General features: G+C 52.6%; 9 protein-coding genes across 9 annotated transcripts; 8 read left to right on the forward strand and 1 right to left on the reverse strand.

The window, feature by feature from the left end:
• Window positions 1-274: 274 nt before the first annotated feature.
• BROUX77_003422 (uncharacterized protein) lies at window positions 275-1,318 on the forward strand (the record flags this gene model as incomplete). The annotated part of the gene is made up of 1 exon (XM_073748072.1): window positions 275-1,318. The coding sequence occupies one exon, from the start codon at window positions 275-277 to the stop codon at window positions 1,316-1,318; it is 1,044 nt and encodes a 347-aa protein (XP_073605847.1).
• A 497-nt stretch (window positions 1,319-1,815) lies between these two features.
• On the forward strand, window positions 1,816-5,010 carry BROUX77_003423 (uncharacterized protein; the record flags this gene model as incomplete). The annotated part of the gene is made up of 1 exon (XM_073748073.1): window positions 1,816-5,010. The coding sequence occupies one exon, from the start codon at window positions 1,816-1,818 to the stop codon at window positions 5,008-5,010; it is 3,195 nt and encodes a 1,064-aa protein (XP_073605848.1).
• A 300-nt stretch (window positions 5,011-5,310) lies between these two features.
• BROUX77_003424 (uncharacterized protein) lies at window positions 5,311-5,871 on the reverse strand (the record flags this gene model as incomplete). Its single annotated transcript, XM_073748074.1, has 1 exon — window positions 5,311-5,871. One exon carries the CDS (start codon window positions 5,869-5,871, stop codon window positions 5,311-5,313), a length of 561 nt encoding a protein of 186 aa, XP_073605849.1.
• Window positions 5,872-8,228: 2,357 nt separating this feature from the next.
• On the forward strand, window positions 8,229-9,959 carry BROUX77_003425 (uncharacterized protein; the record flags this gene model as incomplete). The annotated part of the gene is made up of 1 exon (XM_073748075.1): window positions 8,229-9,959. One exon carries the CDS (start codon window positions 8,229-8,231, stop codon window positions 9,957-9,959), a length of 1,731 nt encoding a protein of 576 aa, XP_073605850.1.
• A 56-nt stretch (window positions 9,960-10,015) lies between these two features.
• On the forward strand, window positions 10,016-11,380 carry BROUX77_003426 (uncharacterized protein; the record flags this gene model as incomplete). The annotated part of the gene is made up of 1 exon (XM_073748076.1): window positions 10,016-11,380. The coding sequence occupies one exon, from the start codon at window positions 10,016-10,018 to the stop codon at window positions 11,378-11,380; it is 1,365 nt and encodes a 454-aa protein (XP_073605851.1).
• Window positions 11,381-11,792: 412 nt separating this feature from the next.
• On the forward strand, window positions 11,793-12,836 carry BROUX77_003427 (uncharacterized protein; the record flags this gene model as incomplete). Its single annotated transcript, XM_073748077.1, has 1 exon — window positions 11,793-12,836. One exon carries the CDS (start codon window positions 11,793-11,795, stop codon window positions 12,834-12,836), a length of 1,044 nt encoding a protein of 347 aa, XP_073605852.1.
• Window positions 12,837-13,333: 497 nt separating this feature from the next.
• On the forward strand, window positions 13,334-16,528 carry BROUX77_003428 (uncharacterized protein; the record flags this gene model as incomplete). The annotated part of the gene is made up of 1 exon (XM_073748079.1): window positions 13,334-16,528. One exon carries the CDS (start codon window positions 13,334-13,336, stop codon window positions 16,526-16,528), a length of 3,195 nt encoding a protein of 1,064 aa, XP_073605853.1.
• Window positions 16,529-16,944: 416 nt separating this feature from the next.
• Window positions 16,945-19,482, forward strand: BROUX77_003429 (uncharacterized protein; the record flags this gene model as incomplete). The annotated part of the gene is made up of 1 exon (XM_073748080.1): window positions 16,945-19,482. The coding sequence occupies one exon, from the start codon at window positions 16,945-16,947 to the stop codon at window positions 19,480-19,482; it is 2,538 nt and encodes an 845-aa protein (XP_073605854.1).
• Window positions 19,483-23,359: 3,877 nt separating this feature from the next.
• Window positions 23,360-25,089, forward strand: BROUX77_003430 (uncharacterized protein; the record flags this gene model as incomplete). The annotated part of the gene is made up of 2 exons (XM_073748081.1): window positions 23,360-24,115; window positions 24,253-25,089. 2 exons carry the CDS (start codon window positions 23,360-23,362, stop codon window positions 25,087-25,089), a joined length of 1,593 nt encoding a protein of 530 aa, XP_073605855.1.
• Window positions 25,090-25,122: the final 33 nt, after the last annotated feature.

Genomic DNA, 25,122 nt, shown 5'->3' on the forward strand with positions numbered 1-25,122 from the left:
CCATTTAGAGAGTTTAGTTTTGTTCTTCAATTCGAGATCTTTGTCCCTCTGTGTCCCTTTCTGTGAAGATCCAGCTTAGCGTAATCACACCTTAACATCATCTCGAATTCTCAAACCCCCCTTTCCCTTTTCCTTTTTTTTTTTTTTTATTTTTCCTTAAGTCACTCTTATCTTTCCTTTTTTTTTTACTTTACCGCCGACCCGACGAGGGATCGAGATATATTTTTACTTTTCTTTTACTTTGCCATTTGAATATCCACAGCGGCCAAACCCTATGGCCCCAAACTATTTTGCACCCTCTGACGACGATTCTTCCTTCCACCACAGCTTCCGAGAAGACAGCATACTACCAGAAGTCCCCGGTGAGCCAGAGGTTTTCCACGAAGCAACAATGGCTCACAATAACGAAATGCAGGGACTCCCCAACTCCGCCCCCGCGACCCCAGTGGTTGTGCGAAACACCTCCTCCGACCTCCGCCCGGTCCGTTATGACCATACGCGGCCTGATCTCTACCCAACGTACCGGTCATACGTGGAGATGAAGTACCGCTACGACCACAGTCACTTCAACGGCGCAGGAGGGTTCATTCTGCACTGTTACGGTCTGTTAGCCGACAATGCCTTGCTCCAGGCACAGACCTACATTGCCCGCATGAGCCGCGATCCATCGTTGGAGAACGTGGATAAGTTCCTGGAATTCTTGGACAGCTGCTTCGAGGACACCTCAGCTTCCCGTCGTGCACTCTTGGAGCTGCACACCCTCAAATGCCGAGGTGCCTCTGCTCCGGAACATTTGGCTCGGGTCAGTCGGTTGATGCAGATCGCTGGCTGCTATAGACTGAGCCACGAAGAGCGCATAATGAATCTGAGGCGCACCCTCCCCGGGCAAGTGATGTCTGCCCTGGCTGGTTTCCCAGACCCCCCAACCTACGAACAATACGCACAACAGGTGCTTAATGCCTGGCAAAAACTCGACGAGTGTCGGCATGCCCACCCTCCGAGGAACCCTGCCCGGACGTCCCAGTTCCGCAATGTCCCGGCACAACACTCCCCTGATGCCATGGACTGGGCGCCCACCCATAACAGTGCCCCCCGTCGTGCCAAGTGGGTCTCCAAGGAAGAACTCCAGTCACGAAGAGCCAGAGGACTGTGCCTCCGTTGTGGCGCTGGTGGCCACATGTCCCCTAACTGCCCATTCGAGCGTGCCCGCCCCCCGGTACAACAGAGTGTTCGCGCAGCCACGAACCTCCCTCCTCCTGTACTCGAAGAAGAGGGCGAAGAATATTACGAGACCGCCGAGGAGGACTCGGGAAACTGATCGCCTCTGCCCCAAGTCGTGGTCAGAGGCCCAAGCAGGTTTTCAAAGACGACAAGGCTGCTGTGAAGGAATGGGAAGAGTTGAATAGATCTATTACCAACACATCAATTCAATTAGATGCAGTGATCAACAACACTTGTCCCGTGATTGCATTGATTGACACCGGTAGCGCTTCCCCCTCTATGATCAGCAGTGACCTTGTAAAGAAATGGAAACTTGATACGCATTTCAGTTCGCGTCCCAGAACGCTGGTACCATTTAATTCAAAGAGTACCGTCACGGTTGACCGATTAGCCGTGTTTAAAATTGACATATCGGGCCACATAGAAAAACATGTGGCGTGGGTAGTACCAAAATTAGCCGAAGACATCCTGATCGGATACCCATGGCTCAAGAAACAAGGGGCAAGGATAGACTGTGAAGCCGACACAGTTAGATTTAAATCCGGCATTGTCGCTCGAGGAAAGGCGACGACAAACCATACCTTCCGCTCTACCATGGTACGAATAAACAGAGCGAGCACCTTCTTCCGCGCCGCCAAGAGAGATAAGCTGCGGGTTTTTGCAGCTTCAATCGAAGATATCAATAAAGCCTTGGCCCGTTTGGAGAAAGATAGAGTACCAGCCAACCCCAGAGAGTGGAAAAAGAAGATCCCAGCTTGGATCGAGCACGACAAGGTCAAGGTGTTTGATCCAGACGCACAATTTGCTAAAAAGATGCCTCCCCGCCGGCCTGGCCAGGATCATAGGATCGAGTTGACCGTGCCCGACGAAGAAGCTCCATGGGGCCCCCTTTATAGCATGACCAGAGAAGAACTCGTGGTTCTTCGCCAGACGCTTCTTTCATTGCTGGAAAAAGGCTACATTCGCCACAGCCAGTCCACTGCTGCTGCTCCCATCCTATTCGTGAAAAAGCCTGGTGGCGGCCTCCGCTTCTGTGTAGATTATCGTGCACTAAACGCGACTATGAAAAAGAATCGGTACCCACTCCCAAACATCAGCGAGACCCTAGCTAATGCTTCCAAAGCTAAGTGGTTTACGAAACTCGACGTTGTTTCCGCGTTTCATAACATCAGAATCGCCGAGGGAGATGAGTGGAAGACCGCTTTTCGAACGCGACAAGGCCTTTTTGAGTGGAACGTCATGCCTTTTGGTCTGGCCAACGCGCCTGCAGAGTTCCAAAGTTTTGTGAACAGTCTGCTACGCCCATACTTGGATGTGTGGTGCTCTGCCTACGTCGATGACATCTTGATTTATACCGACGGCACGTTAGAGGACCACTACGAGAAGGTCAACTTGGCTTTAGCAAAGGTTCTGGAGGGCCAACTGACAATCGACATTGATAAATGTGAGTTCGCGGTATCGAAAGTGAAGTACCTGGGATACATCCTTGAGCCCGGCAAGATTTCAACCGACCCAACCAAAGTCTCTGCAGTGTCGGACTGGCCAACGCCCAAGAAGGTCAGGGACGTTCGAGCCTTCCTCGGTCTATGCAATTTCTACCGCACCTTTGTCAGAAATTTCACTACTCTAGCGACTCCCTTGCTACAGTTGACAAAGAAAGACCAGGCCTTCCAGTGGGGCGAAAAGGAAGAAGAGTCCTTCCAGGCTCTAAAAGAAGCATTCACCTCGACCCCTGTCCTCTGCACGCACAATCCAGATCTGCCAACTGTTGTTGAGACAGACGCGTCTGGCTACTGTCTCGGTGCAGCGCTTCTACAGACGCAGCCCGATAGATCAACTAGGCCTTGTGCTTATTTCAGCCGCAAAATGACTGCCGCCGAATGCAACTACCCGATCCACGACAAAGAGCTGTTGGCTGTTGTCTGTGCCCTGAAGGAATGGCGTGGCGAACTCAAGGGCCTGAAGGAGACGTTTACCATCGTCTCAGATCATAAAAACTTGCTGCATTTTACCAAGTTGCAGCACTTGTCCGAACGCCAAGCTAGATGGTACCTGACCTTGAGCGAATACAACTGCACCATCGTCCACCGTCCTGGTAAACTCTCCCCTCTCCCAGATGCTCTCTCTCGCCGCGACACCCCAGACAACACGAATGACGCGCGCTACAACGACCGACTAGCCACTATCTTGCACCACGACGGTAACGGCCTGAAAGTTTTCTCGACACAAACCACCAACACGCCAGAAGCCCCTTCTACCCCCGAACTTCCGCCTGCCTTACGGGAACTCTGGTCTGATGCCTGTGCTGCCGATGATGAATACGCCATTATCCATAAAGCGTTGACAGATGGACTGTCACAGTGGCCCGAAACAATCAGACACAAGTTGAGAGTCAACATTTCCGACTGCTCTTTGGACGCCAAATCCGCTATTCGATTTCGGAATAAACTATGGGTACCTACTAACGAGCCATTGAGAACCGCCATCCTACAGAACATTCATGACTCGCCCATGATGCTGCACCCCGGAAAGAACGTCATGCAAGTCGAGCTGTCTAGAGAGTTTTTCTGGCCCCGCTACGTCGAAGATATCCGCCGTTTCTGCCGCAACTGTCAAATTTGTGGTAGTTCTAACATTCGTCGCGACAACAAGGACACCACCCTCAAAGCCTTGCCAATTCCCGACCAGCCTTGGGCCGAGATTGCCATCGACTTTATCGGACCTTTGGAACCAGCACAGAAAGGCGGCATCACCTACACCCACGTCCTAACTGTTATAGACCGTCTATCCAAGGGCGTCATCCTTATTCCCGCCGACGCCCTCGACATGGAATCTGTTGCAGATATGTTCTTCCACCACTTTTACCGACACCACGGCATGCCAAAATCTATTTTGTCTGACCGCGAATTTGTCAACGCAGCTTGGCGACACCTCTGCAAACGCCTAGAGATCGAAAGGCTAACCACAACAGCTTACCATCCGGCTACCAATGGAGCTGCAGAGAGGATGAACGCTGAGATCAAAGTCAAACTTGCCAAACTCAGCGCTGAAGGCCCCGCCTGGCTCAATCTACTGCCCATGGTCGAGTTCAGCATCAATGCCACCCCATCTTCTGCCACTAATGTTTCACCTTTCTTCTTGTCTCACGGCTACCACCCACGAGTCTTCGCCGCACCACCATTGCCTGTCGAACCCGACAATAACGGTCCACTCGGACAGGCTGAGAGGGTCATCCAACGCCTGAGAGACGCCCAGAAATGGGCCCACGCCAACCTTTCTCTGTCACGAGCGGAGATGGAGCAACGCGAGAATGAACACCGACGTCCTGCACCAGATTTTCCTACAGGCTCATACGTTTGGCTCACCCTACGCCCTGAACAACAAGGCTCAGGCCTCGGCAGGAAACTTAGAGCAAAATACCAATACTGCAAAGTGTTGGAACAAGTTACCCCTCACACTTATCGTCTTGAAGTACCGGGTACAACTGCTCACGACGTCTACCATGCCGATCGCCTTCGCTCAGCTGCCAACGACGCTTTCCCTTCCCAAAAGACTCACGACGATCGACCAGCACCTATGGAAGTCATCAATGGTGAAGAATACTGGGAGGTCGAAAAGATCCTAGGCGAACGCACTTCTAACGGTGTCAAGCAAGTCAAAGTCAAATGGAAAGGCTACGTCAGACCTGGCTGGGAACCAGTCGACCTTCTGGTCGATACCGACGCCTACAAACTATGGCTCAGCCAAAAAGGAACCAAAACGACGCGCAAAAGGAGGAAGAGAGGCTGATGTTGGGGTTGCACCCTTAAGGACCGACGGAAGCCCGACACCAACACTAACGGCGTATCCTCGAAGGACTAGTCCGGCGCTGGTACGGCAAAACTAATGCCAGACCAGAACCAAGACTAACGGCACTTCCTAGAGGAACTAGTTGTCGTCGCCGCCGATCGTCGGTTGCCTCCCTTTCCAACAGGATAAATAGTCGCATTGTTTCTACACCATTTAGAGAGTTTAGTTTTGTTCTTCAATTCGAGATCTTTGTCCCTCTGTGTCCCTTTCTGTGAAGATCCAGCTTAGCGTAATCACACCTTAACACTGGCCAGCCAGCCATTCCTTGCGAAACAGCGACCAGTCGGCCGTCTTGGTGTTGAACGCCGGGTTACGTGTTAGGGTTTTGGGTGTGGTGGTGCTGACGTAATCAAAACTGATGGCCCGGTGATCGGAGCCCGTCTCCTGAAGATACCTCCAGTTCGTAAACAGGCCCGGTCGAGACCGCAGGGAAAATGCGAGGTCGATCACCGAGGTCGTGCTGCTGTTGACGTATGTGCCGCCGTTGCGTTCAACGTAGTCGTCGTCGACAATCAGGGTGGCATTCTGCGACATCAGCCAGTTAGCAAAAGAGTCAGCTCGTGGTTCGTGGGGATGCTCTCGCTGGGAATTCCACCAATGGTGATGGAGATTGAAGTCGCCGAGAAGCAAAGTACTGGTGTCAATATTGCGCGATAAAAGATTGGTGCGCTCAATGGTATAGGGGCGGGGTTGGGTCTCGGGGACAGGCTGCACAGTCAGCTGGCGTTCGTTGTAGACATTGAGAAGCGAAAACGGCTCCGACGCTGTCATGAATAGCCATTCTTGCCATTGCCATTGCATAGGGTTATGCCTGGCACCTTACCCCGCTTCCGTTGTGTCACGCTAATGTTCCAAGGACGTATGATGATACGGTTATACCACTTGGTGGTCTGTGTAACCTTGAGGTGTCACTCCGGTTTATCTACTCGGGTGTGGCCGGCTTGCACACTATAGATCATCGCTATTAGGTAACTCGGTACTCTGCAGTTGATGCAGCTTATTCTGAGTTGACTGCTATTCTCGTTCCTTTTGTGTCAACAGCGTTTGAGCGTGGGGCCCACACCTGTTAGGCCGATATCGCTGTAACGCGACATATCGTTGCCTGGGTGTCTTGAGGGATTTTCAGTTCTGCTGCTGCCGTGTTGGTTTATCTCGTGAACTAACATCCGGTTTGATAGTAGCGTCTGGTAACGTTGAGTTACGTATGTCCCCACTTTCGGTTATCTGTGATTTGGTTCTAGCTTGGGAAGATCTCTGTTGTCAGAATCTGCAACGCCTTAAATAGCGTTGCCTTCTGCCCTGTGTGATCAGGTTAACTCTTGCTCCCCAAGCTTAACAATCACATACACCCCTTTTGCCATTCTTCTTTGTATACTAGTTTATAGTATCACTTCTTCGATAGTACCTTCTTCTTTAGTACTATATCTTTAATTATCACTTGTTTCTTGATAGCCTTCATTGCATCAGTACCTTCTGTCGTCTTCGTTACCTCAGTGTTCCTGTGATTGTTTATTCCCTTCCGTGTGTTATAAGATCAATTAGTTGAGTGTGCCTCTTTACCTCAAACCGACCATACGACCTAGAGAGTTCTATCCTCTCCTCCCGGCCGTATATCCGCGCAGGCCTGACTGTCCACCTCTGGAACCTATCATTGTCCTGAGTCGTTGGCTTTCTAGAACCCTAATGGTTTCCTTGGGCCCTATCCGTAATATTTTGTTAAGCTTCATTTAAAGACTCACACATTCTTCCAACTCTTTGTTATTCTTTAGCACACCTTATTCTTCTTTTCGTTCCGGCTCTCGACTACGGCCGATATCCCGTCTTCCTATGATCATACTAGCGCTGCTGTTGTTACACAACCTTCTTCGTCCGCTAGTCATAACTCGGCTCTTTCTGGTTCTTAGTTGATTCCATTTCTCAATCTACTTCTCTTCTTCTGTGGACAGTCAGTTGATGGCACTGTCTCTGTCCCAGCTCCTTTAATTTCGTTGAAGCACTTTGTTCCTCTAGGCTAATGTCGTCTCAAGCTTTGCGTTCCACTGCAAGCAATGAGAACCGGCGGGCTCACCGCACTACCGCTGAGCAGGTTCTCGATCCTGTTGATCAGGATGACCTACGGCTAGAACAAGTGCACAAGCGATATCCCGAATGCAGTTCGGACAGTTATTATGATTTGCGTCCGGTGTTCTTGCGGGATGGTGTACCTTCAACCACCTCTTGTCAAGACGCAGGTCATGCTGTTAATCTTGTCTCGACTGCCGAACATATCAATACTCTTCCGTCTGATGATGCACATCTAAATTTGCAACTTGTCAAGCAAAACCTGGATGGCATGCTCACACGTGGCTTCATTGCCCCTACTTCTTCAGTGTTGGCTTCTCCGATTCTTTGTCCTCGGGAACCAGGCAGTGTACGATCTTCTGTTGATTTACGGGCGGTCAACTACCTTATTTTATAAGCTGTTCATTTGGTCCCGCATCAACCAGTCGTTACAACTTGCCACATCTGAACGGGGGTTTCCAGAAAGCCATGTCTACCAGCTATGCACCTTTTGGCTTGCAGCAATGATGTTGCCAACTCCCAGATTACTTTGAGTTACAACATGGTACCTGAGTGTATAAAGTGTTGTTGTTGAGTTTACTCACACACCTGCCATTGTGCCAAAGCATGTTATTGAGTTCTTGTGGGATTTCTTGGACAGTTTATGTCTGTTTTTAGACCTCTGTGTCTGTATTTCTTGGCCTTTGTCTTGCCTAATTGTTTTGACTCCTGTTGGGTCTATTTATATGATATCAGCAGCTAGTGTCTGTTCTTTGCTGAGCTCGTTGGTTCTACGAACAGCTCGTGTCTGTTCTTTGGGTTGACACCTCTTAATGCCTCTTCCTTGTGACACCGTGTGTCCATCGGCGACTGCTTTTTTTGTGTCTCTTCTTTGACCACTATGGTGCTTGCGTTTGACCCCTGCTGGGTTATAATTGCCGACAGCTCGTGTCTGTCCGGGTATTGATAGTTTATATCTACTCGCTTTGCTGACAGCCCGTGTCTGTCTGGGTATTGACAGTTGCTGTCTACTCGCTTTGTTAACAGCTCGCTAACTGTCAATACCCAGACAGACACGGGCTAAGCACAAGGCCAACAGATATACACCTGCATCAAAAATGGCCAAATCGACAGAAAAACTCACCAAAACGACTCTGAGCAACAGCTCAATTGATTCTAAGACTAGTTCGAGCAGTGCATCGAACAAAATAGACAAGAAACCGACCGCGCGCGATGAAACGCGCCGCACGACGCGCCTGGGGCTGAGTTTTGCCCAGATGGCGAGCCAGGAACCGCGTTCCGACGACGACGAGCTGCTGCGTTCACCGTCGCAGCCTGCGCCCGTCACCTCATCGATGAAAGTCGATGCAGGTGTTGAAGATGCGCCGGTGGTTGAGATTCCCTCGACACCCGACTCGCGCGACTCGGACGCGACAACGCCGACGCCTAATGCACTGGATGGGAACCTGTTCGTGTTCAGCCAGGCTCAGCGCGATGAGAACGACACCAACAACACCAACAACACCAACAACAACAACAACGACCAGACGATTCCGGCGAAGCGCGCCCGAGAGATTGCTCTCATGTTGGAGCGCAAGCGCCGGCGCGACGAGCAGAACGCCGCCATCATGAACGAGGTCTTCCTTGTTCTAGAACGACTCAAGGAGTCAGCCTCCGAGGCCCAGCTGATGCGCATCCTGCGCCAGTTTGGCAACGAGTGCGGGCTCGTCGTAATGTCGCGCCACGACCACAAGACGCTGGTTGAGATGGAAGTCTCAAAGGCTGCCCGCCCCAAGCCAGCACACGAGGCTGAAGCCGTGGCTGCGTACAGCGAGGCTGCGACGCAGACACCTGAGGTGCCAGCCGCGCCTTCTGTCCTGGGCAGTGAGCCCTGTGCCAGCAAAAAAAACGCCACCCCTGCGCCTAAGGCCAATAAGCGCAGACGCCGCGGCAAAAAGGCCAAAAAAAATGCTGCGACCGCCGCAACCGCCGCAACCGCCGCCACTGACCAGGCTGATGCTATGGTCATCGACACCGCTGGCGACCAGTCCAGCACACCCGACACCACTACCTCGACCACCACCTCGACCGCCACTACTACTACCGATGACGCCGCCGCGCCTCCCGCCCCGGACACGGCTATGGCTGATGCCGACGCGCCCACTGAGTCCCCCGACACGTGGACCGTAGTCGCCAAGCGCGCCCAGAAGAAGGCTGCCGACAAAACCACGACCCCCGCCCCCAACACGACCACCACCACGACCACCACGACTGCCCCTCGCGAGAAAACGGCCGTCGTTATTGTCACCACACCCGAGTCGAGAGCCAGCGCGCTGCCCCAGCGACGCGTGCGCGACGCGGTGAACCGCCTTCTTGGCAAGACTGCAGTGTCTGCGGTCCAGCGCACCAAGGCGGGCAACATCTTGCTGCACGCTGTGGACAGTGAGGCCGTCAGATTGATGACCTCCAATCTGCAGCGCGTGGTCAAGGAGCTGTCCTGCTTTGGCGCCTGCGAGTTCACGCGCGCCACATCTCCCGGCTCCAGAACCCACAAGTCGTCAAAGCTCTGCTTTGTCATCCACGGTGTGCCGATTGAAGACGGTTTCGACAGTCTCAAGGAGCTGCCCAAGGACATGGCGGACTTCAACGGCGTCAAGATCTCCGACTCGCTGCGCTGGCTTGTGGTCCCTGCCAAGGGTAAGCAGGCTGGCTCGGTGGTCGTCGAGGCCCTGACCCAGGCTGACTACGACAAGTGTGTCGGCAAAAACGTCAACGTCGGCGGCGCTATTGTCCCAGCAGTGCCCTACGTTGACCGCAAATCTACGACAGACGGCCCCCCTCGCCTATGAAAGAGGGCCCTACGGCCGGACAACGTCTACGCATCCTTCAGCACAACGTGCACAAAATGAAGGCTGTTCATGAGACAATACTTGAGGCTGCTGCAACCGGAAAGGCGGACATTGTCTGCATCCAGGAGCCTTATACCATAAAACTCAAAGCTGGGTATAGAACATTGACGCAGCCGGGCTTCACCCTGGTTGTGCCGTTTAATGTTAGGAATCTCGAGGCCATGCCTTTGCGCCCGCGGGTCCTGACCTACGTCCGCCAAGGCCTGCCGTTTTCTGTGCTGTTCGAGTTTGGCGATGCTGAGAGTGATATTCAGACCCTGCGCATCCTTGCGTCGGAGCCGTTTTCGCTTCTCAATGTCTACAACGAACGCCAGCTGACTGTGCAGCCTGTCCCCGAGACCCAACCCCGCCCCTATACCATTGAGCGCACCAATCTTTTATCGCGCAATATTGACACCAGTACTTTGCTTCTCGGCGACTTCAATCTCCATCACCATTGGTGGAATTCCCAGCGAGAGCATCCCCACGAACCACGAGCTGACTCTTTTGCTAACTGGCTGATGTCGCAGAATGCCACCCTGATTGTCGACGACGACTACGTTGAACGCAACGGCGGCACATACGTCAACAGCAGCACGACCTCGGTGATCGACCTCGCATTTTCCCTGCGGTCTCGACCGGGCCTGTTTACGAACTGGAGGTATCTTCAGGAGACGGGCTCCGATCACCGGGCCATCAGTTTTGATTACGTCAGCACCACCACACCCAAAACCCTAACACGTAACCCGGCGTTCAACACCAAGACGGCCGACTGGTCGCTGTTTCGCAAGGAATGGCTGGCTGGCCAGGCTGACCTTGAGCTTCAGCTGTCCCTGGCAGAGATTTCTGCAGACGGTGACGCAATGGCGCGACTGCTTTCCGAGGCCCTGCAATCTGCTTGTCAGAGGTGCATGTCAGTGAAGAGGCACAGTGCCCGCGCAAAGCCATGGTGGACGCCCGAGCTACAATCACAACGTCAGGCCGCATCGCGCGCAGAGAGAAGATACAGACGAGGCAGGCTGTCGCTGGTTGAGTTTCATTCGATTCGCAACAAGTACACCCATGCTGTCGAAGATGCTAAGTCTACTCACTGGACTACCTTTCTTTCTGACGCTGACAACGAAAAGGTCTACACAGCCTGGAAATACACCAAGCCAGCTACGGCGAGTTACTTCCCCCCCATCCAGGGGCCAGACGGGTTAGCCAATACCCCCGAGGAGAAGGAAAAGGCTTTCCTGACGCTACTGGGTGCTACGTCTAGCGCAGGTGTCGACCCCCGACCTGACATTGCGGATACACACGACCCCCATTGTTGGGGTTGCACCCTTAAGGACCGACGGAAGCCCGACACCAACACTAACGGCGTATCCTCGAAGGACTAGTCCGGCGCTGGTACGGCAAAACTAATGCCAGACCAGAACCAAGACTAACGGCACTTCCTAGAGGAACTAGTTGTCGTCGCCGCCGATCGTCGGTTGCCTCCCTTTCCAACAGGATAAATAGTCGCATTGTTTCTACACCATTTAGAGAGTTTAGTTTTGTTCTTCAATTCGAGATCTTTGTCCCTCTGTGTCCCTTTCTGTGAAGATCCAGCTTAGCGTAATCACACCTTAACATCATCTCGAATTCTCAAACCCCCCTTTCCCTTTTCCTTTTTTTTTTTTTTTTATTTTTCCTTAAGTCACTCTTATCTTTCCTTTTTTTTTTACTTTACCGCCGACCCGACGAGGGATCGAGATATATTTTTACTTTTCTTTTACTTTGCCATTTGAATATCCACAGCGGCCAAACCCTATGGCCCCAAACTATTTTGCACCCTCTGACGACGATTCTTCCTTCCACCACAGCTTCCGAGAAGACAGCATACTACCAGAAGTCCCCGGTGAGCCAGAGGTTTTCCACGAAGCAACAATGGCTCACAATAACGAAATGCAGGGACTCCCCAACTCCGCCCCCGCGACCCCAGTGGTTGTGCGAAACACCTCCTCCGACCTCCGCCCGGTCCGTTATGACCATACGCGGCCTGATCTCTACCCAACGTACCGGTCATACGTGGAGATGAAGTACCGCTACGACCACAGTCACTTCAACGGCGCAGGAGGGTTCATTCTGCACTGTTACGGTCTGTTAGCCGACAATGCCTTGCTCCAGGCACAGACCTACATTGCCCGCATGAGCCGCGATCCATCGTTGGAGAACGTGGATAAGTTCCTGGAATTCTTGGACAGCTGCTTCGAGGACACCTCAGCTTCCCGTCGTGCACTCTTGGAGCTGCACACCCTCAAATGCCGAGGTGCCTCTGCTCCGGAACATTTGGCTCGGGTCAGTCGGTTGATGCAGATCGCTGGCTGCTATAGACTGAGCCACGAAGAGCGCATAATGAATCTGAGGCGCACCCTCCCCGGGCAAGTGATGTCTGCCCTGGCTGGTTTCCCAGACCCCCCAACCTACGAACAATACGCACAACAGGTGCTTAATGCCTGGCAAAAACTCGACGAGTGTCGGCATGCCCACCCTCCGAGGAACCCTGCCCGGACGTCCCAGTTCCGCAATGTCCCGGCACAACACTCCCCTGATGCCATGGACTGGGCGCCCACCCATAACAGTGCCCCCCGTCGTGCCAAGTGGGTCTCCAAGGAAGAACTCCAGTCACGAAGAGCCAGAGGACTGTGCCTCCGTTGTGGCGCTGGTGGCCACATGTCCCCTAACTGCCCATTCGAGCGTGCCCGCCCCCCGGTACAACAGAGTGTTCGCGCAGCCACGAACCTCCCTCCTCCTGTACTCGAAGAAGAGGGCGAAGAATATTACGAGACCGCCGAGGAGGACTCGGGAAACTGATCGCCTCTGCCCCAAGTCGTGGTCAGAGGCCCAAGCAGGTTTTCAAAGACGACAAGGCTGCTGTGAAGGAATGGGAAGAGTTGAATAGATCTATTACCAACACATCAATTCAATTAGATGCAGTGATCAACAACACTTGTCCCGTGATTGCATTGATTGACACCGGTAGCGCTTCCCCCTCTATGATCAGCAGTGACCTTGTAAAGAAATGGAAACTTGATACGCTTTTCAGTTCGCGTCCCAGAACGCTGGTACCATTTAATTCAAAGAGTACCGTCACGGTTGACCGACTAGCCGTGTTTAAAATTGACATATCGGGCCACATAGAAAAACATGTGGCGTGGGTAGTACCAAAATTAGCCGAAGACATCCTGATCGGATACCCATGGCTCAAGAAACAAGGGGCAAGGATAGACTGTGAAGCCGACACAGTTAGATTTAAATCCGGCATTGTCGCTCGAGGAAAGGCGACGACAAACCATACCTTCCGCTCTACCATGGTACGAATAAACAGAGCGAGCACCTTCTTCCGCGCCGCCAAGAGAGATAAGCTGCGGGTTTTTGCAGCTTCAATCGAAGATATCAATAAAGCCTTGGCCCGTTTGGAGAAAGATAGAGTACCAGCCAACCCCAGAGAGTGGAAAAAGAAGATCCCAGCTTGGATCGAGCACGACAAGGTCAAGGTGTTTGATCCAGACGCACAATTTGCTAAAAAGATGCCTCCCCGCCGGCCTGGCCAGGATCATAGGATCGAGTTGACCGTGCCCGACGAAGAAGCTCCATGGGGCCCCCTTTATAGCATGACCAGAGAAGAACTCGTGGTTCTTCGCCAGACGCTTCTTTCATTGCTGGAAAAAGGCTACATTCGCCACAGCCAGTCCACTGCTGCTGCTCCCATCCTATTCGTGAAAAAGCCTGGTGGCGGCCTCCGCTTCTGTGTAGATTATCGTGCACTAAACGCGACTATGAAAAAGAATCGGTACCCACTCCCAAACATCAGCGAGACCCTAGCTAATGCTTCCAAAGCTAAGTGGTTTACGAAACTCGACGTTGTTTCCGCGTTTCATAACATCAGAATCGCCGAGGGAGATGAGTGGAAGACCGCTTTTCGAACGCGACAAGGCCTTTTTGAGTGGAACGTCATGCCTTTTGGTCTGGCCAACGCGCCTGCAGAGTTCCAAAGTTTTGTGAACAGTCTGCTACGCCCATACTTGGATGTGTGGTGCTCTGCCTACGTCGATGACATCTTGATTTATACCGACGGCACGTTAGAGGACCACTACGAGAAGGTCAACTTGGCTTTAGCAAAGGTTCTGGAGGGCCAACTGACAATCGACATTGATAAATGTGAGTTCGCGGTATCGAAAGTGAAGTACCTGGGATACATCCTTGAGCCCGGCAAGATTTCAACCGACCCAACCAAAGTCTCTGCAGTGTCGGACTGGCCAACGCCCAAGAAGGTCAGGGACGTTCGAGCCTTCCTCGGTCTATGCAATTTCTACCGCACCTTTGTCAGAAATTTCACTACTCTAGCGACTCCCTTGCTACAGTTGACAAAGAAAGACCAGGCCTTCCAGTGGGGCGAAAAGGAAGAAGAGTCCTTCCAGGCTCTAAAAGAAGCATTCACCTCGACCCCTGTCCTCTGCACGCACAATCCAGATCTGCCAACTGTTGTTGAGACAGACGCGTCTGGCTACTGTCTCGGTGCAGCGCTTCTACAGACGCAGCCCGATAGATCAACTAGGCCTTGTGCTTATTTCAGCCGCAAAATGACTGCCGCCGAATGCAACTACCCGATCCACGACAAAGAGCTGTTGGCTGTTGTCTGTGCCCTGAAGGAATGGCGTGGCGAACTCAAGGGCCTGAAGGAGACGTTTACCATCGTCTCAGATCATAAAAACTTGCTGCATTTTACCAAGTTGCAGCACTTGTCCGAACGCCAAGCTAGATGGTACCTGACCTTGAGCGAATACAACTGCACCATCGTCCACCGTCCTGGTAAACTCTCCCCTCTCCCAGATGCTCTCTCTCGCCGCGACACCCCAGACAACACGAATGACGCGCGCTACAACGACCGACTAGCCACTATCTTGCACCACGACGGTAACGGCCTGAAAGTTTTCTCGACACAAACCACCAACACGCCAGAAGCCCCTTCTACCCCCGAACTTCCGCCTGCCTTACGGGAACTCTGGTCTGATGCCTGTGCTGCCGATGATGAATACGCCATTATCCATAAAGCGTTGACAGATGGACTGTCACAGTGGCCCGAAACAATCAGACACAAGTTGAGAGTCAACATTTCCGACTGCTCTTTGGACGCCAAATCCGCTATTCGATTTCGGAATAAACTATGGGTACCTACTAACGAGCCATTGAGAACCGCCATCCTACAGAACATTCATGACTCGCCCATGATGCTGCACCCCGGAAAGAACGTCATGCAAGTCGAGCTGTCTAGAGAGTTTTTCTGGCCCCGCTACGTCGAAGATATCCGCCGTTTCTGCCGCAACTGTCAAATTTGTGGTAGTTCTAACATTCGTCGCGACAACAAGGACACCACCCTCAAAGCCTTGCCAATTCCCGACCAGCCTTGGGCCGAGATTGCCATCGACTTTATCGGACCTTTGGAACCAGCACAGAAAGGCGGCATCACCTACACCCACGTCCTAACTGTTATAGACCGTCTATCCAAGGGCGTCATCCTTATTCCCGCCGACGCCCTCGACATGGAATCTGTTGCAGATATGTTCTTCCACCACTTTTACCGACACCACGGCATGCCAAAATCTATTTTGTCTGACCGCGAATTTGTCAACGCAGCTTGGCGACACCTCTGCAAACGCCTAGAGATCGAAAGGCTAACCACAACAGCTTACCATCCGGCTACCAATGGAGCTGCAGAGAGGATGAACGCTGAGATCAAAGTCAAACTTGCCAAACTCAGCGCTGAAGGCCCCGCCTGGCTCAATCTACTGCCCATGGTCGAGTTCAGCATCAATGCCACCCCATCTTCTGCCACTAATGTTTCACCTTTCTTCTTGTCTCACGGCTACCACCCACGAGTCTTCGCCGCACCACCATTGCCTGTCGAACCCGACAATAACGGTCCACTCGGACAGGCTGAGAGGGTCATCCAACGCCTGAGAGACGCCCAGAAATGGGCCCACGCCAACCTTTCTCTGTCACGAGCGGAGATGGAGCAACGCGAGAATGAACACCGACGTCCTGCACCAGATTTTCCTACAGGCTCATACGTTTGGCTCACCCTACGCCCTGAACAACAAGGCTCAGGCCTCGGCAGGAAACTTAGAGCAAAATACCAATACTGCAAAGTGTTGGAACAAGTTACCCCTCACACTTATCGTCTTGAAGTACCGGGTACAACTGCTCACGACGTCTACCATGCCGATCGCCTTCGCTCAGCTGCCAACGACGCTTTCCCTTCCCAAAAGACTCACGACGATCGACCAGCACCTATGGAAGTCATCAATGGTGAAGAATACTGGGAGGTCGAAAAGATCCTAGGCGAACGCACTTCTAACGGTGTCAAGCAAGTCAAAGTCAAATGGAAAGGCTACGTCAGACCTGGCTGGGAACCAGTCGACCTTCTGGTCGATACCGACGCCTACAAACTATGGCTCAGCCAAAAAGGAACCAAAACGACGCGCAAAAGGAGGAAGAGAGGCTGATGTTGGGGTTGCACCCTTAAGGACCGACGGAAGCCCGACACCAACACTAACGGCGTATCCTCGAAGGACTAGTCCGGCGCTGGTACGGCAAAACTAATGCCAGACCAGAACCAAGACTAACGGCACTTCCTAGAGGAACTAGTTGTCGTCGCCGCCGATCGTCGGTTGCCTCCCTTTCCAACAGGATAAATAGTCGCATTGTTTCTACACCATTTAGAGAGTTTAGTTTTGTTCTTCAATTCGAGATCTTTGTCCCTCTGTGTCCCTTTCTGTGAAGATCCAGCTTAGCGTAATCACACCTTAACACCCATCACGACCCCCATCACGACACCCCCCACGACACCCCCCCGAACGACACCGACCGAAGCATATACCCCTGGCCTGACCTTACAGACCACGAGATCAAGGAGGCAATCATGTCCGCCAACGCCAAGAAGGCCCCCGGGCCCGACGGCATGAACGCCAAGATCATCCAGATCGCCTTTGAGGCCCATCCCGCGCCCTTTCTCTCCGTCTACAAAGCCCTGTCTCGCCTCGGAATACACCCCACACTCTGGAAGCAAGCTACTGGGATTGTGCTCGCGAAAGACGGAAAGGCTGATTATTCAGTCGTAAAGTCCTACCGCATCATCTCACTGCTCAACTGTCTAGGCAAAGTGCTCGAGAAAGTCTTTGCGACCCGCTTAGGGTACCTCGCTAATTGCCATGACAGCTCGCTTCTAGACGACACTCAACTGGGAGGCCGCAAACAGCGTTCAGCCATGGACGCCGCTCTCGTATACGTCAGCCACCTGCAGAAGGTCAAGGAGATGAAGCTCGTTCCAAGCACTCTCTTCCTTGACGTCAAGGGCGCTTTCGACCACGTGTCAAAGCCCTGCTTGATGCGCAGCTTACGTGAGCTCGGTCTTCCCCTGGTGTTCCGAAAATGGGTTGCTTCGTTCCTCCAGGACCGTACTGTCGGCCTGCACATCGAGGGTCAGCCGTTTCCGATGACCCCGGTTAACATCGGCATCCCCCAAGGTTCCCCCATCAGTCCTCTACTCTTCCTGTTGTATGCTCGGCATATAGTGGCTCGGGTGGCCGGCGACACACCACAACTTCAGCTGTCGTATATAGACGACTTCAGCGTAACCGTGGCGTCCAAAAGCCCGAGGCGTTCAGCGGCGCTTCTCGAAGAACTCGTGACGGAGCTGCGGGCCAAGGCTCGTGACTACGGCATTGAGTTTGAAGAGAGCAAAACTGAGCTCATCCACTACACCGATGCTGCAAAGTGGGCCTCCCAAACTGTCCGAGTAGGTGATGTCACTGTGCGTCCCCAAAAGATGGTCAAGTGGCTAGGTTTCCATTTCGACAACAGACTTTCGTTTAAACAGCACGTCCAGGCACGGACCCAAAAGGCTGAGATCGCGTTCCGCGGCTTGCTTCGGCTCGCTTCGAACACGCGTGGACTGTCCATCGCGGCACTCCGTCAGCTCTACATCTCCTGTGTGGGTACCGTCGCCGATTACGGATCAATTCTCTGGTATGACCCGTCAAAACCCCAGCTCAGTCTGCAAAGGGTATACCAGAAACTGCAAAGCCAAGCTGCCGCCCGTATCCTAGGTACATTCCGCGGTTCACCAACACGCGCCGTCGAAGTCGAGGCCGGCCTCCCGCCCCCCTCTATTCGATTCGCCAAAGCACGCATGGCCTACGCCGCTCGCACTCTCCGCCTCCAACGCAACCATCCCGTCCGTGTTGCGTCCCAACCCGACAAGGACGAGCTTGCCCCCGATGACTCAGACCTGCCTCTCCTGGGGCATAACATGAGTGTCAAGACTCGACTCGGCTGCATCATGCGCGAGTTGAAGCCATTGGTGGCAGGCATGTGGAGACGAGAACGTCGCCGACAGGAGTGGGATAGTCCCTGGCAGCCGCCACTGACCGACCGCATCTCCATCGTCGTCGACCCTGGACCCAAGGAGGACGCTGCCGTCAGGCATGCCCAGTTCTTGTCAAGACTTCCGAACGATGCCGTCACCGTGTATACGGACGGCTCCAAAGAAGGCTCCAGGTGCTCGCTTGCAGCGTGCGTGGTCGATACCAAAACCGGTGAAATCAAAACGAAAGTCAGTCATCGACTGCAAGATGTGGAGGTTGCAGACTGCGAGAGCGCCGCCATCGTGGAGGCACTCACGCTCCTCGCCAAAACAGAAAAAATAACAAAGCAAGCTCGCCCCTGCTATGTGTTTGTCGACAGCCAAGCTGCCATTGCGCGGCTCCGCAAGCACGGCCACTTCGCGTGGCAGGCCCGCCGCGTCCTAGGTACATTCACGTCGCCAGTCACGGTGATGTGGTGTCCCGGGCACATGGGCATAGTGGGGAACGAGATTGCAGACGCGGTTGCACGCCAGGCTCTCGAGAGTGATGATGAACGCAAGTTCAGCTCACTGGGCAGTGTCTTCGCCAGGGTTAGGAGGTTTACCATGGACAAGTGGGAGACTCTCTGGGCTTTTGAGCGAGACACCGCCGCTGGTCCCTCCCACGGCTCGCACTACCTGCGTACCATCGGTGGTGATCCAGTTCTCCGTGCTAAGGCGCCCAAGGTTTCCGGACCAAGATGGCTAACCTCGGCGTACTTCCAGATGAAGGTGGGTAAAGGCAACTTGTTGCCCTACCTGCTGCTCATCAAGAAGACGGACTCGGACCGGTGCCGCCGTTGTCAAGAACATGAAAGCGAGAGCGTTGAGCATGTGCTGCTGCACTGCGCCGCATTTTCTGCAGAGCGTCAAGAGATGGCCATGGCATTGAGTCCTAAGTCGCTAGATCTCCCGACGCTCTTCAATACGAATAACGGAACCGAGGTGCTGCTGAAGTTTGTTCGCAAGACGGGTTTTTGCACGAAGGCCTGGGTAGAAGGTGTGGGGAGAAGAGAAAGTAGTGGTGGGAGGAGAGTGGAGGAAGTTGAGGAGTGAGGAGGAGTTGGTGCTTGTGTCTTTGGACAAATTACTGTGTCGACCACGACGTATTTCCTTTGTCGTTGATTTTTGCTGGAGTTTGGATGTTGTTTTATTGTACCTTGCTATGTGTAGATTTACTGCACCTCGCCATAACCCTATCAGGTTCCATGCGAGTAATGAATAAAAAAAAAAAAAAAAAAAACAGCTCGCTTCTGTCCCACTTCTTGACAGTTATGTCTAGTCTTCGTGCCACAGTTGTGTCTAATGCGTTAGGCCACTGTTCGGACTATTTTCTTTCGGCTGTTGTTGTGTCTACTTACGACCACTATACGTCTACTTCTTGTGACATGTTCTGTGTCCTCTACTTTGGACAGCTCTCTTGCCTGTTACTTTCTTCGACTCTGTTACGTCTACTTGCGACTACTCTATGTCTCCTTTCTTCGACCTCTTTGTGTCTTCACTTGGGCCTACTCTCTGCCTCTCTCTTTTGGACAATATCTTGTTGTTTTTCTTCTCGTTAAAAGAAACACGATGTCCCTCTTCGAAGTCCTGCCTATGGTGGTGCAGGCCAGTCTTGTATCTTGTGCTGAAATACTGCCAAGTTTGACAAGCTGACTTTACCAATTTCTTGTTTTCCCCTTTCACCAATACTCTTTACGGATCCTGCACGTCTTTGTTTCCATGCTGTCTGTTGTCATATACCAATTACCCGATCGATGATGAGTCCCCATTACACATGTTAGTCTATTCTCCCACAACCGGAATCGTGTTCGTTTACATCCATCGAACCATGTCCCAGGGGGTTCTTAGCTATTGTGGAGGCGATTATGTCGCGGCGATTGATGATTGTGCCAACTGAGTAGCCACTCTGGTGTACACTTGTTACCAGAACTTGGTAGTTCTCAGGGGACCTTCTGCATCTTGCAGGCAACAGATTTATGGGCTATGGAACTGAGCGATTGTTGTTTGTTATAACCTACAGGCCTGGCTCTTACTTCTATGACCAATGCCATAACTAGGGAGGACAACAAGGTTGAAAAACCTTTGCCTTTGCGGGTACTGAGCTGCGTTCTCAACTTATTCCCACTTAAGATCCTTGGTGCTGCCCCTCGGTTGATGAGGTTGCCTTTCGTTATTCCCATTCTTTTTTACCTTCCTCTTGTCTGTGGACACGAGGCCCTTACGAAGTTGTCGTTGCACTTCAAGGCCTTGTTTTATGTTGATCAGATGTACAAGCTTTCATGCTAGGGATTCCGTTGATCCCCTATACGTCACGATGTTGTTGGTGCATCGAGATCTACAATTCTTGCCTGCGGAGTCATGCTGTGTCTAGACCCGTATGGTTGGCTTATTCCTTCTGTTCCGATTCTGCAAAGCCCGGTGGACTTCCGTGTCCCTAGATGCCCGGCTTCCTTTTGCGAATTCTCCGACTTGATTCTAGTCTAGGATGTGGCGATCTTAGTACTGCTGTGGAAATCAGTCATTTAAAAGGAGCATACTGTCATGAATAGCCATTCTTGCCATTGCCATTGCATAGGGTTATGCCTGGCACCTTACCCCGCTTCCGTTGTGTCACGCTAATGTTCCAAGGACGTATGATGATACGGTTATACCACTTGGTGGTCTGTGTAACCTTGAGGTGTCACTCCGGTTTATCTACTCGGGTGTGGCCGGCTTGCACACTATAGATCATCGCTATTAGGTAACTCGGTACTCTGCAGTTGATGCAGCTTATTCTGAGTTGACTGCTATTCTCGTTCCTTTTGTGTCAACAGCGTTTGAGCGTGGGGCCCACACCTGTTAGGCCGATATCGCTGTAACGCGACATATCGTTGCCTGGGTGTCTTGAGGGATTTTCAGTTCTGCTGCTGCCGTGTTGGTTTATCTCGTGAACTAACATCCGGTTTGATAGTAGCGTCTGGTAACGTTGAGTTACGTATGTCCCCACTTTCGGTTATCTGTGATTTGGTTCTAGCTTGGGAAGATCTCTGTTGTCAGAATCTGCAACGCCTTAAATAGCGTTGCCTTCTGCCCTGTGTGATCAGGTTAACTCTTGCTCCCCAAGCTTAACAATCACATACACCCCTTTTGCCATTCTTCTTTGTATACTAGTTTATAGTATCACTTCTTCGATAGTACCTTCTTCTTTAGTACTATATCTTTAATTATCACTTGTTTCTTGATAGCCTTCATTGCATCAGTACCTTCTGTCGTCTTCGTTACCTCAGTGTTCCTGTGATTGTTTATTCCCTTCCGTGTGTTATAAGATCAATTAGTTGAGTGTGCCTCTTTACCTCAAACCGACCATACGACCTAGAGAGTTCTATCCTCTCCTCCCGGCCGTATATCCGCGCAGGCCTGACTGTCCACCTCTGGAACCTATCATTGTCCTGAGTCGTTGGCTTTCTAGAACCCTAATGGTTTCCTTGGGCCCTATCCGTAATATTTTGTTAAGCTTCATTTAAAGACTCACACATTCTTCCAACTCTTTGTTATTCTTTAGCACACCTTATTCTTCTTTTCGTTCCGGCTCTCGACTACGGCCGATATCCCGTCTTCCTATGATCATACTAGCGCTGCTGTTGTTACACAACCTTCTTCGTCCGCTAGTCATAACTCGGCTCTTTCTGGTTCTTAGTTGATTCCATTTCTCAATCTACTTCTCTTCTTCTGTGGACAGTCAGTTGATGGCACTGTCTCTGTCCCAGCTCCTTTAATTTCGTTGAAGCACTTTGTTCCTCTAGGCTAATGTCGTCTCAAGCTTTGCGTTCCACTGCAAGCAATGAGAACCGGCGGGCTCACCGCACTACCGCTGAGCAGGTTCTCGATCCTGTTGATCAGGATGACCTACGGCTAGAACAAGTGCACAAGCGATATCCCGAATGCAGTTCGGACAGTTATTATGATTTGCGTCCGGTGTTCTTGCGGGATGGTGTACCTTCAACCACCTCTTGTCAAGACGCAGGTCATGCTGTTAATCTTGTCTCGACTGCCGAACATATCAATACTCTTCCGTCTGATGATGCACATCTAAATTTGCAACTTGTCAAGCAAAACCTGGATGGCATGCTCACACGTGGCTTCATTGCCCCTACTTCTTCAGTGTTGGCTTCTCCGATTCTTTGTCCTCGGGAACCAGGCAGTGTACGATCTTCTGTTGATTTACGGGCGGTCAACTACCTTATTTTATAAGCTGTTCATTTGGTCCCGCATCAACCAGTCGTTACAACTTGCCACATCTGAACGGGGGTTTCCAGAAAGCCATGTCTACCAGCTATGCACCTTTTGGCTTGCAGCAATGATGTTGCCAACTCCCAGATTACTTTGAGTTACAACATGGTACCTGAGTGTATAAAGTGTTGTTGTTGAGTTTACTCACACACCTGCCATTGTGCCAAAGCATGTTATTGAGTTCTTGTGGGATTTCTTGGACAGTTTATGTCTGTTTTTAGACCTCTGTGTCTGTATTTCTTGGCCTTTGTCTTGCCTAATTGTTTTGACTCCTGTTGGGTCTATTTATATGATATCAGCAGCTAGTGTCTGTTCTTTGCTGAGCTCGTTGGTTCTACGAACAGCTCGTGTCTGTTCTTTGGGTTGACACCTCTTAATGCCTCTTCCTTGTGACACCGTGTGTCCATCGGCGACTGCTTTTTTTGTGTCTCTTCTTTGACCACTATGGTGCTTGCGTTTGACCCCTGCTGGGTTATAATTGCCGACAGCTCGTGTCTGTCCGGGTATTGATAGTTTATATCTACTCGCTTTGCTGACAGCCCGTGTCTGTCTGGGTATTGACAGTTGCTGTCTACTCGCTTTGTTAACAGCTCGCTAACTGTCAATACCCAGACAGACACGGGCTAAGCACAAGGCCAACAGATATACACCTGCATCAAAAATGGCCAAATCGACAGAAAAACTCACCAAAACGACTCTGAGCAACAGCTCAATTGATTCTAAGACTAGTTCGAGCAGTGCATCGAACAAAATAGACAAGAAACCGACCGCGCGCGATGAAACGCGCCGCACGACGCGCCTGGGGCTGAGTTTTGCCCAGATGGCGAGCCAGGAACCGCGTTCCGACGACGACGAGCTGCTGCGTTCACCGTCGCAGCCTGCGCCCGTCACCTCATCGATGAAAGTCGATGCAGGTGTTGAAGATGCGCCGGTGGTTGAGATTCCCTCGACACCCGACTCGCGCGACTCGGACGCGACAACGCCGACGCCTAATGCACTGGATGGGAACCTGTTCGTGTTCAGCCAGGCTCAGCGCGATGAGAACGACACCAACAACACCAACAACACCAACAACAACAACAACGACCAGACGATTCCGGCGAAGCGCGCCCGAGAGATTGCTCTCATGTTGGAGCGCAAGCGCCGGCGCGACGAGCAGAACGCCGCCATCATGAACGAGGTCTTCCTTGTTCTAGAACGACTCAAGGAGTCAGCCTCCGAGGCCCAGCTGATGCGCATCCTGCGCCAGTTTGGCAACGAGTGCGGGCTCGTCGTAATGTCGCGCCACGACCACAAGACGCTGGTTGAGATGGAAGTCTCAAAGGCTGCCCGCCCCAAGCCAGCACACGAGGCTGAAGCCGTGGCTGCGTACAGCGAGGCTGCGACGCAGACACCTGAGGTGCCAGCCGCGCCTTCTGTCCTGGGCAGTGAGCCCTGTGCCAGCAAAAAAAACGCCACCCCTGCGCCTAAGGCCAATAAGCGCAGACGCCGCGGCAAAAAGGCCAAAAAAATGCTGCGACCGCCGCAACCGCCGCAACCGCCGCCACTGACCAGGCTGATGCTATGGTCATCGACACCGCTGGCGACCAGTCCAGCACACCCGACACCACTACCTCGACCACCACCTCGACCGCCACTACTACTACCGATGACGCCGCCGCGCCTCCCGCCCCGGACACGGCTATGGCTGATGCCGACGCGCCCACTGAGTCCCCCGACACGTGGACCGTAGTCGCCAAGCGCGCCCAGAAGAAGGCTGCCGACAAAACCACGACCCCCGCCCCCAACACGACCACCACCACGACCACCACGACTGCCCCTCGCGAGAAAACGGCCGTCGTTATTGTCACCACACCCGAGTCGAGAGCCAGCGCGCTGCCCCAGCGACGCGTGCGCGACGCGGTGAACCGCCTTCTTGGCAAGACTGCAGTGTCTGCGGTCCAGCGCACCAAGGCGGGCAACATCTTGCTGCACGCTGTGGACAGTGAGGCCGTCAGATTGATGACCTCCAATCTGCAGCGCGTGGTCAAGGAGCTGTCCTGCTTTGGCGCCTGCGAGTTCACGCGCGCCACATCTCCCGGCTCCAGAACCCACAAGTCGTCAAAGCTCTGCTTTGTCATCCACGGTGTGCCGATTGAAGACGGTTTCGACAGTCTCAAGGAGCTGCCCAAGGACATGGCGGACTTCAACGGCGTCAAGATCTCCGACTCGCTGCGCTGGCTTGTGGTCCCTGCCAAGGGTAAGCAGGCTGGCTCGGTGGTCGTCGAGGCCCTGACCCAGGCTGACTACGACAAGTGTGTCGGCAAAAACGTCAACGTCGGCGGCGCTATTGTCCCAGCAGTGCCCTACGTTGACCGCAAATCTACGACAGACGGCCCCCCTCGCCTATGAAAGAGGGCCCTACGGCCGGACAACGTCTACGCA

Source organism: Berkeleyomyces rouxiae (assembly GCF_048999995.1).
Source record: "Berkeleyomyces rouxiae strain 22BRR77 chromosome Unknown BrBRR77_ptg000003l, whole genome shotgun sequence".
In the NCBI taxonomy this organism is placed as follows: domain Eukaryota; kingdom Fungi; phylum Ascomycota; class Sordariomycetes; order Microascales; family Ceratocystidaceae; genus Berkeleyomyces; species Berkeleyomyces rouxiae.